The following is a 17,500-nucleotide window of genomic DNA, read 5'->3' as shown; positions in this document are numbered from 1 at the left end:
ACACGTGCCCACACACACACGCACTCGCATGTGTGGGTCTGTCCAGGAATGCCATTAGTTAATTGTTTCAAAACAACCCTCAATTAATTATTGCAAATGTTTGAATAACAAAGTGCGTCCGAAGCTGAAATGTCAGCTTTATAAAGACAAATTCAGAAATGAGCGATCTTACAGAACGATTCATTCACATTGATATTATAATCATTCTTGCTTAGTTAAGTTTGTCTTGTCAATGTCATTTACAAACGAAAAAAAAACATTTTTCAGGCGAAATGGCCTTGTAAGAACACGCGACTTTCTTACTTTCATGTACATTCCCCTTTAAGGGGCTATTACCTATATGAAAAATAAGCAAACACATGTGTGAGTGTAAGTCTAAATCTGAGTCTCTGTTTGAATCTCTCCCTATCTCCTTCAACCCTTCTCTCTCTCTCTCTCTCTCTCTCTCTCTCTCTCTCTCTCTCTCTCTCTCTCTCTCTCTCTCTCTCTCTCTCTCTCAACAGTTTTTTTATGTAGTATTTAGACTTTGATTGTGTGCAATTTATGGTATACAAAGTATGTTACTGTTGTATTCAGTATGACTGTTATGATTCCTATATTTCAATGTACATGTGTCACACCTCTTCAGTAAGGGGCTATGGCCTTTATTTGAATAAAACATTTCGTTCGTTCGTTCGTTCAACAGTTTTCCTCTCTTTCCTTCTTCGTATTTCTTCCTCTCTTACCTTCTTTCTTCCCTCTCTCCTTCACGCAAAAGCATACTATGTTATTTTGTGAGGAATTGTGTATTTTCTATGCCATTTATTGTTCTTGTTGTTGTTGCCATGCAATGTGGTTTTTTGTCCTCCTTTGTTTAGTCTTCTTGTATTTCCTAGATTAGTTTATACGTTTTCTTTATGAGGGTAGGATGAAAACAGGCCGATAAGTGCCTATTCCTTTTCCCTCAATAAAAAAAGTTTCGATTTCGATTTCGATTTCGATTTCTCTCTCATCCTCTTTGTCTCTCTGTATCTGTCTCTGTCTCTCCATACCTCTCTCTCCCAGTATATCTAATGTAACTGCAGGAATTGTTACGAACTAAAATCTTTATTTGTCTACTTTTCAGTTAAGAAATGTTGTGCCCCTCCCCCCTTTTATTTTGGGTATTTTGTGTGTCTTAAATATGTGTATGTACCTCCTTTGCAAACAGGCTGGTGGCCTCGCAGTTCTGAGCTCTACCTATATGATTCTCTCTTTCTCACTCTCTCCCTGTCTCTCTCTCTCTCTCTCTCTCTCTCTCTCTCTCTCACTCTCTCTCTCTTTTTTTTTCTCTCTTTCTCACTCTCTCCCTGTCTCTCTGTCCCCCTATCTTTCTCCCTTCCTCCTCCCTGTCTTTGTGTCTCTGTCTCTCTCTGTCCTCTCTCTCTTTCTCTATCTCTGTCTCTCTCTCTCTCTCTCTCTCTTTCTCACTTTCTCCCTGTCTCTCTGTACCCCTGTCTTTCTCCTTTCCTCCTCACTGTCTCTTTGTCTCTGTCTCTGTCTGTCTCTCTCTCTCTCTCTCTCTCTCTCTCTCTATCTCTCTCTCTCTCCCTCTCCCTCCTCTCCCCCTCGTCTCCCTAACGTCAGCACAGATGACAGATGATAGCAGGTATCTAGGGAGAATGCGGAACGACAAGAGAAGGACCGGGGGAGTCGAGAGTGAGTGAGAGGGGAGGGTGGTGGTGGTGGTGGTGGTGGTACGGGTGGCAGGAGGGGGGATTACCTCCCTGTCGTTTCTGTTTCTTCACTTAATGGGATGAGATGGCGCTTCTCAAAGCAGAGGTGGCGTTAGCCCCCCAACCCCCAACCCCCAACCCCCGAGCCCCCCACCCCACCCCACCCCAAGGGGGTAGGGTGCGTGATCGATCTCGTCTTTTGCTTGTCCGATGGCTGCTTTCTAGGTCTGAGACAGCCACCGTATGGTCACAGATCAGATGAACAAACGATGGTTTGTTTCAAGGACAGATTGTGAGTGTATTATTTTTGGGCGAAAAAACCGAGTTCTGCGTGCGTGCGTGCGTGCGTGCGTGTGTGTGTGTGTTTGTGTGTGTGTGTGTGTGTGTGTGTGTGTGTGTGTGTGTGTATGCGCATGTGTGAATGTTTTGTTGTTGTTTTTGGGGTTGGTTTTTTGTTTGTTTATTGTTGTTGTTGTTGTTGTTGTTGTTGTTGTTATTGTGTGTGTGTGTGTGTGTGTGTGTGTGTGTGTGTGTGTGTGTGTGTGTGTGTGTGTGCGTGTGTGTGTGTGTGTGTGCGTCTGTGTGTGTGTGTGTGTGACAGTCAGACAAAAACGAAGCAGGCGTTGACAGACCGACACATAACAGCCACAAATCACCAGACCTTCCTTGAACAAAACACACATTCGTGTTTTTCACAAACTGCCTGAAAAACACTCAGCATCCATCCTCCAACCAACCACCGATCATACCACGCCACGACATTGCGCAATAGCCGAGTGGCTAAAGCGTTGGACTTTCAATCTGAGGGTCTCGGGTTCGAATCTCGCTAACGACGCCTGGTGGGTAAAGACAAGAGATTTTTCCGATTTCCCGTTTCAACATATGTGCAGATCTGCTACTGCCTGAACCTCTTCGTGAGTATACGCAAGCAGAAGATCAAATACGCACGTTAAAGATCCTGTAATCCATGTCAGCGTTCGGCGGGTTATGGAAACAAGAACATACCCAGCACGCACACCCCCGAAAACGGAGTATGGCTGCCTACATGGCGGGGTAAAAACGGTCATACACGTGAAATCCCACTTATATATACATACGAGTGAACGTGGGAGTTGCAGCCCACGAAACGAAGAAGAAAAAGCAGATCCTTTTCCTGTATCCTTAGACTTTGCTTCTGTACTGAGCAAACTACCCACCCCCATCAAAAATACCGAGCTTAACATTATTCATTTAATTATTCATTTATTATGTTAAGAAGTAGAAAAACCCTTGCAAATTAATAGTCGCTGTAGTGCTCTGCAATAGCTTACTGTGTTAATGGCGTATTTCAGCTACAGTGATATGTATGAACTGTGCGAAATACTGATAATGAGGATGTCGATGTTTCAATATGAGAAATATAACCTTCAATTCAAGGGACAAAAAAACAACAAGTGTCGTTTCTACCAATCTTACCACACCATGTCTTGAACTTTCTTGTACTGTGCCTACATCCTTAGACCTTGGTGGCCATACACGCTGTTTTTTTAGCACTGCGAACTTTAGTTACCTACCCCTCAAAACACCAGCATCCTCCCTTCCAGTAAGCACTGACACAATGAAGCCCTCTGCACAGTACTTCTTGTACTGTGCCTACATCCTTACACCCTGGCACCATGAATTCATCAATTACCTGACGGGCGCAACAGCCGAATGGTTAAAGCGTTGGACTTTCAATCTGAGGGTCTCGGGGTTCGAATCTCGCTAACGGCGCCTGGTTGGTAAAGAGTGGAGATTTTTCCGATCTCCCAGGTCAACATATGTGCATACCTGCCTGTGCTTGAACCCCTTTCGTGTGTATACGCACGCAGAAGATGTAATACGCAACGTCAAAGATCTTGTCATCTATGACAGCGTTCGGTGGGTTATGGAAACAAGAACTTACCCAGCATGCACACCCCGAAAACGGAGTATGGCTACCTACATGGCGGGTTTGATAAACAAAACGGTCATACACGAAAAATGTAACATGTCTTGTATGAGTATATATGTGTGTGACTGAAACCTGATTGAATGACACAGGAAACGAACAATGAGCGCCCAATAGCAGCCGTAAGTCTAGCTCTACCCGTGTAGGTAGCCCGTGATGCAAATGACCCCGAGTTTGTAAAGCGCTTAGAGCTTGGACTTCGGCCGGGGACAGGCGCTATATAAATATCGATATCATCCTCATATCATATCATTTCATATCATGTCATGATGTTGCAGTGCTGACGAACGGCTGAAGGAGCAGAGGAACGCCCTGGTGGTGACTTACAGCACGGGGGACCTCTTGTGGATGCCTCAGGCCATCCTCCGCAGCTCCTGCTCCTTCGACACCCTCTTCTTCCCCTTCGACGAGCAGTTCTGCGTGCTCAAGTTCGGCTCCTGGACCTACAGCGGCTTCAAGCTGGACATTCACTTCCTGCCCAACAGGACCAGTTTTGACCTTCTGGTAAGGGCAGGGCGGGAAGGGCGGAGGGGTGGGGTGGGTTGGGGTGGGGTGGGGTGCGGGTGGGAAGGGTAGGGGATGGGGGTGGGGTGGCATGATGGTGGTGGTGATGGTGATGGCGGAGGGGAGTGCTCAAAGTTGAGATTTTTTTTTTTTAACTTTCGTCTACGTCATCGCAGCCGTCGTCGGCTTCGCTATGGTGGTGGTAGTAGTAGTAGTAGTTGTTGCTGTTGTTGTTGTGTTGTTGTTGTAGTTGTTTTTGTTGTTGTGCAATTAGAAGGAAGAAGAGCAGCATCAACAGTAGTGGGAGTATTGTGTTGTGTCGTGTCGTGTACTGTTGTGTTGTGTCGTGTCGTGTCGTGTCGTGTCGTGTCGTGTCGTGTCGTGTACTGTTGTGTTGTGTCGTGTCGTGTCGTGTCGTGTCGTGTAGTGTTGTGTTGTGTCGTGTTGTGTACTGTTGTATTGTGATGTGTTGTGCGGGGATGGATTGGATTGGGTCATATTGTATAGTACTGTGCTGTGCTGTTCTGCATTGTACTGCACCATGCTGTACTGTGTTGTGTTGTGCTGTGCTGTGCTGTACTGTGCTGTGCTGGATATAAACAGCATCGACTCTGTTTTTAAACGATAAACCCGCCTTCGTACGTGTTTGCTTGTTTGTTTGTTTTATTTGTGTGAGTGTGAGTGTGTGTGGTGCTGGAGGATGGGGAATGGTGAGTGTAGAAATGGAAAAGCGGATTCTTTACACAAAATATCCGTGTCAGACATTTTGGTTTGCTTCATCCACGGAACGGTTATAACTGGGAGCCCCTTTTATCCCCCAAATCAGTTACGTTGGTAGCATGTGAAATGTTCAGTTATGACTGTACACTACACTGCCAGATCATCCGCATTCGTGAGAAAGTGAAGATCACCCAGTATCTGTGTCACTCTGTTGTAGAGGAAATGCAGGCATTCCTAAGCAAAGACTTCCACAGGGGCTAGTTTGAAGTTTAATAACAAGCCAGGTCTTCCAGGTCATGGTAAAAAAGAATTCTACCATGTCTGGGAAAGGATGCGAAACACGCTTCTTCTTCTTCTTCTTCTTCTTCTTCTTCTTCTTCTTCTTCTTCTTCTGCGTTCACAGGCCATGTTCAGACGGTCAGTCCAGAGTAGGTTACGAAGTCCGCAGTCCGCTGGAGCTCTGTAGCCGTTCCCCACAACTTGTCCTGGAGCGCTGCGGCACTGGGCCAGATCTGGCGCCTCAGCTCTTTGTGTAGAGGACAGTCTTGCAGGACATGGGCTGGAGTTTGAGGAGCGGTGTCACACGGACATTGTGGGAAATTTTCATTTCGTAGAGATGGGTGAGGAGCTGGCAGTGGCCTGTGCACAGTCTGAGGATGATGACTTGCTGAGCTCGATCCAGTTGATGGATGCTGTCCTCCTCTGCTCCCAGATGTAGCCGTTCTCGCCAGCTGTTTCTGAAGTGGCTGCGCAGGATGGTGTTTGCCTCCCCAAAGCTATGGGTGTGGGCAGATTGGGTGAGCCTGCTTCCTGCTTTAGAGAGCTTGTCTGCCTCTTTATTTCCTGCAATGCCGCAGTGAGAGAATCCACTGTAGGATCGCTGTGGTTGAAACACGCTTCGAACTGAAGAGTGGAACCAAAATACTCCCAGACAGATAAAAACTTGTTTCCAGATGGCAGAAGACTGATGACTTGACATAACCGTATATAGCATACATTTAATATCGTTTAGAATAAATTATACCACTGTAGATATGTAAAGAGTTGAATTAATATATGACAACATCCCTGTTCTCCGAGTAATTGTAGCCAATCAAAAACTATGAAAACCTTCCTTTTTTGTCGGTGTCATTAATTCAAAATTATCAGACAAAGATACTAACATATCTACAAGTGCGAGCTTGCCTTATATCAACGTAGTGATTACACACGGACTCTCGACGTGCTTCGCATCGCTTTATCATGCCGAAATGAAAGAAGCTTTCAAAAAAAAAAAAATTTTTTTAAATAAAAAGGAAGAAATTAATGCATCGACCGTGGTTGCTATTCCAGCTCTCACTTGTAACTGTCCCCAAACACCCTGCAAGTTAAAGTCTTCGCTACTATCACCACTTAGATTAGAAAGAATTCATAAAAAAAGGCAAAATAGAATAGCTAAAAAAAAACTTGAACAGTAAAGCAATTTCGACTGCTGCTTTAACGATGACTGCGACCTCAAACAGAATACAGAAGTGGGTTCTAAGTGAACGGGCCAGACGTGAATAACCAGCCGTGTGTTGTAGACAGTAAATGGGGAATACTAAAAACGCTAGAATAAACAGCAAATGAAAGACGTATACGTATAGGAGATCAGAAAGTTGTTGGTTTTTTTGTTTTTGTTTTGTTTTGTTGTTGTTGTTTTGTTGTTGTTTTTTTGTTTTTTGGGGTGGTTTTTGGGGGTTTTTTGTTTTGTTTTGTTTTTTTGTTGTTGTTTTTTGTTGTTGTTTGTGTGTGTGTGTGTGTGTGTGTGTGTGTGTGTGTGTGTGTGTGTTCGTTTTTTGGGGGGGTTGCAGAATCAGCGAAAGCTTTGACGTTCCAGCTGGTAAATAATGTCTTTGTTCTCTGGCAGGCAGCAGAGAGGATCCAGAAGGGAAACGATATCAATCTGGCTGCTGTGTGTTGAGCCGTTTGATGATTTTATTGTTGTTGTTGTGGCTGTTGTTGTTTGCGTGAGTGTGTGTGTGTGTGTGTGTGTGTGTGTGTGTGTGTGTGTGTGTGTGTGTGTGTGTGTTGTGGTTGTTGTTGGTGGTGGTGGTGGTTGTGGTGGGTTCTGTGTGTGTGTGTGTGTGTGTGTGTGTGTGTGTGTGTGTGTGTGTGTGTGTGTGTGTGACTGCTGTGTGTTGAGCCGTTTGATGATTTTATTGTTGTTGTGGTTGTGTGTGTGTGTGTGTGTGTGTGTGTGTGTGTGTGTGTGTGTGTGTGTGTGTGTGTTGTGCTTGTCTGTTTTGTGTGTGTGTGTGTGTGTGTGTGTGTGTGTGTGTGTGTGTGTGTGTGTGCGCGTGCGCGCGCGCGTTGTTGTTGTTGTTGGTGGTGGTGGTTGTGGTTGGTTCTCTGTGTGTGTGTGTGTGTGTGTGTGTGTGTGTGTGTGTGTGTGTGTTGTATTGTATTACTCTTTTTTTTGTATTTGTATTTCTCTTTTTCATCACAACAGATTTCTCTGTGTGAATTTGGGTCTGCTCTCCCCAGGGAGAAACGAATCGCTACACTGACGGCACCACCCATTTCTTTTGTATTTTCTCTGCTTGCAGTTTCATTTGTTTTCCTATCGTTGTTGTTGTTGGTGGTGGTGGTGGTGGTGGTGGTGGGTATGTGTGTGTGGGTGGGGGGGGGTGTAGGTGTGTGTTTGTCTGTGTGTCCGTGTCTGTGTGAATATGCGTGCCAGACAACAGGCAGGAAGACTGCTGGCATAACCTGATGTGGAGGGAACAAAACACTGATCAATGTTGAGGTGACTCCGTTCAACAGATTCCTCAGATAAGGCAGCGACATGCGGGATCCAAATAACAGGCAGGCTTCGATCATGATAATTATGCACACTCAAAAACCACAAGCCTGTAATGAAAAGAAATGATCGATGAGACTTACATCTTGCACACTGTAATTTCCATGTGCAATTTCAGAGACATGAAGAGAAATGGGTTTGTTTGTTTGTGTGTTTGTTTGTTTGTGTTTTTGTTTTGGTTTTTTTGTTTTTGTTTTGTTTTGTTGTTTTTTGTTGTTGTTTTTTGGGTTTGTTTGTTTTTTTTTTTGGGGGGGGGGGGGGTGGACACGATCGGTTGAATCACTTCTGTTATTGTTAACTTGTTGAGAGCCTGTAATCGGCATTTCAGTATTCAGTATTCTTCTTCATTTTTCGTCTTTTTGTTTCTCTCATCTCCTTTCGTTCTCCTCATCCTCCTCATCCTCCTCCTCCTTCGAAAATACCGGTCTCTCGGTGGGCCTTAACGACGTCATCATCATCGTCATCATCATCACAATCATCACCACTGCCACCATCATCATCATCATCATCATCATTGTCATCATATCAAGACTCATCGTTATAGAGCTTATAGATTTTTTTTTTTTTTTTAAGCCCATCGTCATTGGGAAAATGAGAAGAGAGGAAATGGATGAAGGGAAATAAATAAAGTTAAAACAGTTGGATGAGAAGGATCCGAAAGAGAGAGAGAGAAGGAGAGAGAGAATTCATGTACATAGAAAGAAACAAAGAAATAAATATAAAGAAAAAGTGAAGGGAGAGATACATACGTACATTATAAGGAAAGGGAAAAAAAAGAAAGATGAGGGAGAGAGAGAGAGAAAGAAAGAAAAAGAGCAGGCCAGAAGACAAAACAATGTAATTTCCTTTCGCCAGACTCTGTGTCGTCAGCATGGACGTCCCTATGGGACAGTAGCTGGCAATGCTGTCCGTTGTGTAATGCGTTTGGCCTGCAAGAGTGTGTGTGTGTGCGTGCGTGCGTGCGTGTGTGTGCGCGCGCGCGCGTGCATGTGTGTGTGTGTGCGCGTTCATGTATCTGCGTGCATACAGACTCAACACACTAGAGAGTTATTGCTAAGGGCGCTAACCACGAATAGAACACCCAATTTCCTTATTTCCCCCTTCGCACGAATAGCTCTTTATCTGCCTTTGGTAAAGGATCCTTCAAAAACTTCCCGGAATCCGGATCCCGATTAGGATCGTTGTCAAAATGTGAGCGTTTGGTTATGGGCCCATTGCCGACACTCCCACACACTGTCATGAAAATCCGTCCGTGACTGCTTACGTGACACTGCGGAAGGACAAACAAAATGACCAAATTTCATCAGCAGAGATTGCTGTTCTGTCTACATTCCGTAATGCATGCATTTGTCACACTCTGTGGAACATATTTCGTGACATACGTGTAATGTAAAGAGATAAATTTGATGTGTGTCCATTCGCATTTTATTAAACCTACAATGCTCAACCAAACCTACAAAGCAAACGCGTATTCGTAGTTCAGAAAAAGACAACAGATGGACTGACAAAATAAGCAAACACAAAACACCGTCATATATTCCACTGTCATTTCACATCTATACTGAATATTCCAGTTGACACTGACAGGAAAATATGAGATCTTGAGTTCATTACTGATCTGAACTTCCGAAAAAAAAATACCACTTAGGTTTACAAAGATAGATGCAGATCTTGAGGAAATTCCTCTTATTGCCCATGGCTGAAGACCACGGCAAGCGAACACAGCGCAAGGTTCAATTCAATTCAATTCAAATTCAAAAACACTTTATTAATCCACATGGAAATTAACGTGTGCAATCACAGGCTCGTTGTAGACATCAGCATAAAAATGAACATATGTACCATACAATACACTAAAACAAGTCAGATAAAAACTCAATAGCTGACTAAAACAAACCCCCACCCCCACACATGCGCACACATTAAGACAAAGTATTGCACAACAGTGTATACCGATAGAAAATATCCAGCAAATAAAATAAATATTTAACTTTCACCCTCACCCCCCCCCCCCCACCCCCCCCCCCCCACCCCCACACACACACACGTAAAGACAAGGTAGTGTACAACAATGTAAAAAAAAAATCCAACAAATAGATCGTATATAAATGTAAAATGCACACACACACACACACGTTAAGACAATAACGTATTGCACAACAATGTAAAGAAATAAAAACATCCAGCATATTAGAACATCCATCATATAAATCGTGTGTATAAGTAGAATGCACACACACACACACACACACACACACACACACACACACACACACACACACACACACAGTGCTTGTGCGCCCGCGTCCTCTCACAGGTTCGGTTGCGATCGGTGAAGGGACTGTTGAAGATGTAGACTGTGTGTGTGTGGCCTCAGTTATATGCAGGTCATGGAGCACCCGCTTTTTTTCTTCTTTTTTGTTGTTGTTGCTTTTTTATGCTTCACATGCCTTCATTGGCCAAAAAAAAAAAAAACGTTTTTTTTTCTCTTTCTTTTTTATTTAACTTTTTTTTTTCTTTTTTTTCACATCATTTTCTTTTTCATGAATCCTCATTTCCAGTAGTTTCAGTAGCACTTAAGTATTGTTGTGAAGAAATATGTACTGAATTCATTGAGGAAAAAAAAAAGAAAAAGAATCAAATCAGATAATTAACTGAAACAATCAACGCAGAAATGTTGCAGACTGGAGAGAATCTGCCACCGAATGTGATGGCCCCTCTGCGGGATGCACTTTCCAGATGCAGACAAGTTTGTGGTAATGGAAGCGTGGTCTTCAGACCCTAAGACATCCCATGAGCCAACCGTCGTCGTCAACTCTGGAGGTCCACTCCGACAAATCTGTATATAACTCTGTTCAATGAACCAGTAAAGCCAGCACTCTGCAATGCGGTCAGTTAAAAGTGATGAATGAATCGGACACATGGAGGATAACGAATTCCACCGCCCAGAAGATCCAGACCTTCATCAAGTGCTCAACATATCCTACATGTAAAGTGGTTATATTAAGAAGACATTTGACAAGCCCTGGAAATCAGCCAACCGGCAACCAGTGGAAACGGAAACGAAACGAAACGACACAAAACGAAGTTATATTTTACCAGGGTAATGAGATAAGCAAGTACAAATGCTTTTTTCCACCCAGCCCTGGACATAAAAACAACCAAAAACAAAAACAAAAAACACGCACAGAATGCAAATATCAAGTGTAAGAAAAAAAAAAGTCCTAAATCAAGAACAAAAAAAAGGGGGGGAGGAGTATGATATATCCATAGAGCACTAACATGATTACATACACTCAGGCACTCGGGGTGGGGGTGGGGGGTAGAAAGGAAGAAGAAAAAAAATAAAGTATGCACATAATATATTAAAGACCGAATATGTGAGTTGTGAAACAGTTTTCGTGCATTAAGATCAAAAACATTTTTATCTCCCGATAGCTGGCAAACTTTTCTGGAGACTCGCTTGCATAACAATTCAATGTGAGGTGTCTAGGAAAGGTTGTTATCTATGGCAACTCCAAGAACTTTGTGACTACTTACTTTATCTTCCTATCACCTGCATAAATGGGCGGCATACTGAAATCAATATTTTCTCGTTTTTGTCGAAAGGTAACTATCATTATCTAGTCTTTTGCTCGTTCAACGCCATTTTGTTTTAATCAGTCCATCTGACCATCTCATCGACATTTTTTTAAAGGTTGATAGATAATTCTTTCAGGTTTGAATGATTCGAATGAACAGAGAAGTCATCAGCAAAAGGTTCAGCTGGAATACAGACCAGGAAGAGACGATGAATGAGGTCGTGGCCTGGCGGTAACACGTCCGCCTAGGAAGCGAGTGATTCTGAGCGCACTGGTTCGAATCTTACACTCACCAGTATTTTATCCCTCCCTCCACTGGACCTTGAGTGGTGGTCTGCACGGCGACAATAGCGTTGTCCCTGGCATATTTATTTAGAAACACCCACTTTGATAGGTAAACAAATACACTTGCAGGCCATAAAATAAAGGAGGGGGCGGGGGGTGGCGCTCTAAGTGTAGCGAAGCGTTCTCCAATGGGAGAGCAGCCTGAATTTCACACACAGAAATATGTTGTGACAAAAGAATAATATAATACAATGCAATAATATACAATGTAATGCAATTCAATACAATACAATACAATGCAATGCAATGCAGTGGATGGAATACAATACAATACAATAGCTCGGTAGCAGAAACCCAAGGTGCCATACAATACAATACAACAGCTCGGTAGCAGAAACCCAAGGTGCCATCTCGGGCATACCTGGGAACACGGCTTGACAGAAGGTCTGCAGCCATGGGGAACCGGAATCCAGCAATCTGATGCCCATGGCCCACGAAAAAATTAATGGAGGATGGCTTGAAGTACAGGCACTCCACTTTAAACCAGGACTGTCAGATGCGAATGACATCAGCCAAGTTTGTTCTGGTGGTCCCGCTCTCTTCAACAATCACTTCCATTAATATCGAAAAAAAGTTGAGTCATTTCATGTCTGGCTCCTTCGTCACTGTCAGTTGTTCCATAAATAGTATGTAAGTCTTGCAGTATCATAACTTCTATACGTGACAACAGTGCATAGTGTATGTCTTGCATTATCAAAACTTATATTCGTGATAGCAGTGCAGAATGTAAGTCTTGCATTATTATAACTTCTATACGTGATAACAGTGCACAATGTCAGTTTTGCATCATCATAACTTCATACGTGATAACAGTGCAGAATATAAGTCTTGCATTGTCATAACTTTTAAATGTGATAACAGTGCAGAATGTAAGTCTTGCATTATCATAACTTTTAAATGTGATAACAGTGCAGAATATAAGTCTTGCATTATCATAACTTTTAAATGTGATAACAGTGCAGAATATAAGTCTTGCATTATCATAACTTGTAAATGTGATAACAGTGCAGAATATATGTCTTGCATTGTCATAACTTTTAAATGTGATAACAGTGCAGAATGTAAGTCTTGCATTATTTTACCTTCTATACGTATCAACAGTGCAGAATGTAAGTCTTGCATTATCATAACTTCTAAACGTGAAAGCAATGTAGAATGTATGTCGTGCATTGTCATAACTTCTATACTTGATAACAATGCAGATTTTTGATTCAGTACGTAAACGTACTTCGTAGATATCAAGATGTATTTTCTAACATCGAAATCTCAAACAAAACGAAATCAACTGCATCTAGAAAGAGCTAAAGAGATCTTTTTTTTCTTCTTTAAGTTACTCCTCAAAGTCGTTATTTCCTTTCACTACAGAGGATATTTATTTCTGTGATACACAATACCATTTTTGTACAGCTAGGCTTTGGCAGCCTTATGAACTGACACCGCGACGATGGGCAAAATATCGCCGATAAAATCCCGAAGCTGAGAAGAACATGTCTTCGAGTTTCACGCGTTTATAAGCTTTGTTACAGCTCATATACCAAAATTACATCCTTGCCAAAGAAAATGAACCGGATAAAAGTCCGAAAGGTCGAAGAAGATTAAAACCGGCGACGATCCTGGATTTGTTTTTGCGGCCCGGTCGTGGCGGACAAAAATAGACACGAATGTGTGGAACTGTCGTTTTGCAATCTGCTTACTGTCTGCTCCTACGTTTTGGAGCCAGACATTCTGACGCGTATCTCTGACGTAATTTATACACATCACCATCACCAGTAGGTAAAGGCCACCGGTCTGCCCTTTGTCGGCTCAAAAGTTCAGACGAGGAATTAGAAAGTTTACCTTATAAATAACCTTGTCATTTCCTTCCTTTACAGGCCATGCTAGATCTATCGGGTATTTGAAACATACGATCCGCTCTTGAAAGAACACACACACACACACACACACACACACACACACACAGATAAATAGCTAGATACATTGATTCAGTGAAAAATTGCGTTCGATATCATGGACCTGAGTGTTGCGCCTTTCCTTATTCAATTTGCATTTCAAACAAACAATCGCTGTAATTTTTCTGCAGTATTGAGCAAACACGCATTCGAGGATGTAACCCATACGATAACTGACACTTCTAACCAGATGTAGATCTCGATGTTTCGAAAAAAAGGCTGATGTCGCGCCCTACTTTTTAGGAAAGGGCCTATCCTCTCAAACAGAGGACATCAGGAACAAAGGAGTTAAAATCGATAAGTTTTTATTTTAATATCTATGCTAATACAAAAGAAAAAAAAATTGAAAGGGGAATAAAGTTCAATATGAAAGCAATAAACGCCCACACTCACACACACAACAACAACAACAAACAACACAGCCATTACGAGTCTCTGGTCTGATTACTCAACCTTGGCTACACCTTGGCAGCTATTGAAATGTCTTCTTCCTGAACATTCTAAGCGCCACCAAGGAACTCACACACTCTGAATTTGGGGCAAAAGGGGTAGGAATGTAGATGGAGGGGAAGGGGTAACAAGGGGTAAGTTGGGGTCTTGCCAGATGACGGGCGCAATAGCCGAGTGGTTAAAGCGTTGGACTTTCAATCTGAGGCTCCCGGGTTGGAATCACGGTAACGGCGCCTGGTGGGTAAAGGATGGAGATTTTTCCGATCTCCCAGGTCAACATGTGTGCAGACCTGCTAGTGCCTGAACCCCCTTCGTGTGTATACGCACGCAGAAGATCAAATATGCACGTTAAAGATCCTGTAACCCATGTCAGTGATCGGTGGGTTATGGAGACACGAAAATACCCAGCTTGCACGAACCACGACAGTCATCGGCAAGTCGATGTTGGTCGTGTAACGGAAAGAAGAAGCAGCTCTGCGTCCACCTTCCAACGGAGTTACGTCTCGCTGAACAGGGAGTGAGAACCGCCCGCAGACTGGGGAAGGGAGAATCGGACAGAAGGAAAAGGTGACCAAAGGGGAAACTTCAGGGAGTCCACAGTCAGCTGCAGCTCTGCGTCCTTTTCTCACTGGAAACACCCCTCACCCAACCAGGAGAGGGAACAGCCAGCAGACTGGGGGAGGGAGAACTGAATAGAGGCCTAAAAGGCCAGCATTATATTTCGGTCTATAATTACAACACATACTAACAAACAATTTATATGGATACAATTATGAGCAATAAATAACAATCTTGGAGTAATCTAAAATGAAGCTTACAAAAAAAACTTTCCATTCACTGATAATTACAATGCTCTAACTCCCTTTTTTGTACTATTTTTACGACATATATCACTAAGTATAATGTGGGAAAAACAACCCAAAATACTGAACATGACACGAATGAAAGAAAGCACGAAAGCAAGCGATAACGAAATAAAAGTGAAGTCTTGGATTCCTTTCTAAACCCCCCTCCCTCCCTTCCAAAAACATCTTTTGTAAACACAGAAATTTAACTTGAGAAAATAAACTGAGTACTTACATGGAATACTTTTTCTTCCCCTCGTGGTTAAATGCAAAAACAAACAACCCAAACTCAGGTCACTAAGACTTCAAACACAAGAGTGTTTTCATCAACCTGGAGGCCCAAACTCTGGCTCCACTCGAACTGGGCATCCAAATGGGTGCCACCCACACACAGCTACTCTGCGTCTCACAAAACCTACAAGGGGAATGATCCACTGCCACTCCACGGAACGTGAACACGCTCAACCTCACGTGAAATTCGGGAACGAATTCACGCACTTAGAGACGCTCACTGGGGAAAATGGAAACACAGGCATATGAAAAGAAGAATATAACCAAATAAACAAACTTCCCGCGACAGCTGGCCTTTATTCAATTTTTTTTTTCAAGATTCTGATTTAGGCCAACGAAGACTGCATCGCGTTTTGTTCTGCATCAGAGAATAAGAATATAGATATGGCGAAGATTTGTAGGATGACAATGTAGCAAAGATACTATCTTCCGATAACAATCCGATACTATCTTCGAACATTTGCAGGTCAGAGGTAGAGGCATACCGTTTTTGTAACCGAATCAACAAGTATGTAAGTTTCCTGTCTGTGGGCATGTGCACTTGCAAATGTACGGGCTTATTGTGAAAAAAAAGAGAAGTAGGTGTTCCCCATATTGTGATATAATCTGAAGAGAAAACCGAAGGCCTCTCTTTCAAAATATTTGTAAACAGTGAACAAACTTTCAAACCCACTTGGAAACATACCCCCCTACCACCACCCCCTCCCCACACACACACACACAGACGCTTTGACACTTTAATGTCATTGGCCATGAGGTCCTTATGACATGGGTGAATGCATCAACATACTTTCATCTTATAACAGACCATTATAACAAACGAATGAAATGGTGAAAGCAAATTATGAAACAAAACATAAAAAAAGTTCCTTCTTTGAAAAAATAAATGATAGTAACCAACAGGCCACCCAACACATAATAACTCCGTTCATTCATCTATCAATGCCCCATACAGTATATTCCAACACTGGCTGCAGAAGAAAACTGTCACGCAGTTTTGCTTGTTTTGCTTTTTGCTTAATCCTCATAGCTTCTGATATGAATTGTGCTATCGAGATTATCATATCGTGATTTTCTGATGTTAACATTCCAAAAAGAGTAGGATAATTTATCATTTTAAAACTAACAATACCAATCTAAATTTTAAAAAAAAAAAGAAACAAAAAACTTTTTTTTTGTCTGCAAGGAAAGAAAGAAGACAGGATAACCCGGAGAGAGAAAAAAAAAACAAACAACTGAAGTGAATGAAAACAACGAAAGAAGGGGAAAATACAATCCGAGAAGAAAAACTTAATTCATCACTAGATACACTTTTTTTTACGTGAGACCCTGTCTTCGTCCTTTGGGGTGTTTCTTCGTTTTCTTTGAGAAAACTCACATTCCAAATAGAAATAGTGCGCGCGGGGGGGCAAAAAAGCTCGTGCTGAGCACGTTCCTTCACCTTACGGATCGCAGGACGTTCCGGTGGCACGACTTGAGTAAAACCATGCCTGCTGGTCTGATTGAGGCATGAGTGGGGGCGGGGAAGGGGGGGGGGCGTTCGGAGGGGGGGGGGGGGGACTTCTCTGAGGAGGACATCACAGTCCTCAACAACTAGAACTGGCACGTATGTTTGGAATAGAACCGTCGGTTTTGTGTGAGGGATTTTTTTTTTTTTTTTTTTTTTTTTTTTTTTTTGTACGGGGTTAGGAAGGCCGTATGTACGTGTGTGGGTGCGTGTGTGCGTGGTGGCAGGGTAGGGTAAGGTGTGGGAAGGGGGTAGAAAGGGGAGTCGTGTGTGTGTGTGTGTGTGTGTGTGTGTGTGTGTGTTGTAATGTGTTGTGGTGTGGTGTGTGTGTGTGTGTGTGCGCGCGCGCACGTCCGTGTGTGTGTGAGTGTGTGTGTGTGTGTGTGTGTGTGTGTGTGTGGTGTGTGTGTGTGTGTGTGTGTGTGTGTGTGTGTGTGTGTGTGTGTGTGTGTAATTATTGTCAAAGGATATTTCTGGAGCGCGAAACTATAGAACACAGCGTCCTCTCTCTCTCTGTGTCTCTGGTTGTGTGCTTTCGTGACGATAGTATTGTTTTCTTGAAATTGTCATAGTAATCGCGACAGCTTCGTCTTTGTTTTTTTGCCGTCTTCCTCATAATTATTGATAGTGTAATTAATCCATGTATTGTTGCTGATCATGATCTTCTTCTTCTTCTTCTTCTTCTTCTTCTTCTTCTTCTTCTTCTTCTTCTTCTCTTTCTCCTCCTCCTCCTCCTCCTCCTCCTCCTCCTTCTTCTTCTTCTTCTTCTTCTTCTTCTTCTTCTTCTTCTTCTTCTTCTTTCTTTCTTTCTTTCTTTCTTTCTT

At 42.8% G+C, this 17,500-nt stretch overlaps 1 protein-coding gene across 1 annotated transcript in view; it reads left to right on the top strand.

Moving 5' to 3' along the window:
- LOC143291297 (neuronal acetylcholine receptor subunit alpha-10-like) overlaps positions 1-17,500 on the top strand; it is a 268,633-nt gene that overhangs the window by 234,381 nt on the left and 16,752 nt on the right. The window contains exon 4 of the mRNA XM_076601149.1: positions 3,942-4,167. Coding sequence (XP_076457264.1) covers positions 3,942-4,167 — 226 coding nt within the window. The remainder of the gene's footprint in view (positions 1-3,941; positions 4,168-17,500) is intronic.

Source organism: Babylonia areolata, chromosome 1 (genome assembly GCF_041734735.1).
Source record: "Babylonia areolata isolate BAREFJ2019XMU chromosome 1, ASM4173473v1, whole genome shotgun sequence".
In the NCBI taxonomy this organism is placed as follows: Eukaryota; Metazoa; Mollusca; class Gastropoda; order Neogastropoda; family Buccinidae; genus Babylonia; species Babylonia areolata.
The sequence above is the reverse complement of the archived record's forward strand: the minus strand, read 5'-3'. Positions and strand labels throughout refer to the sequence as shown.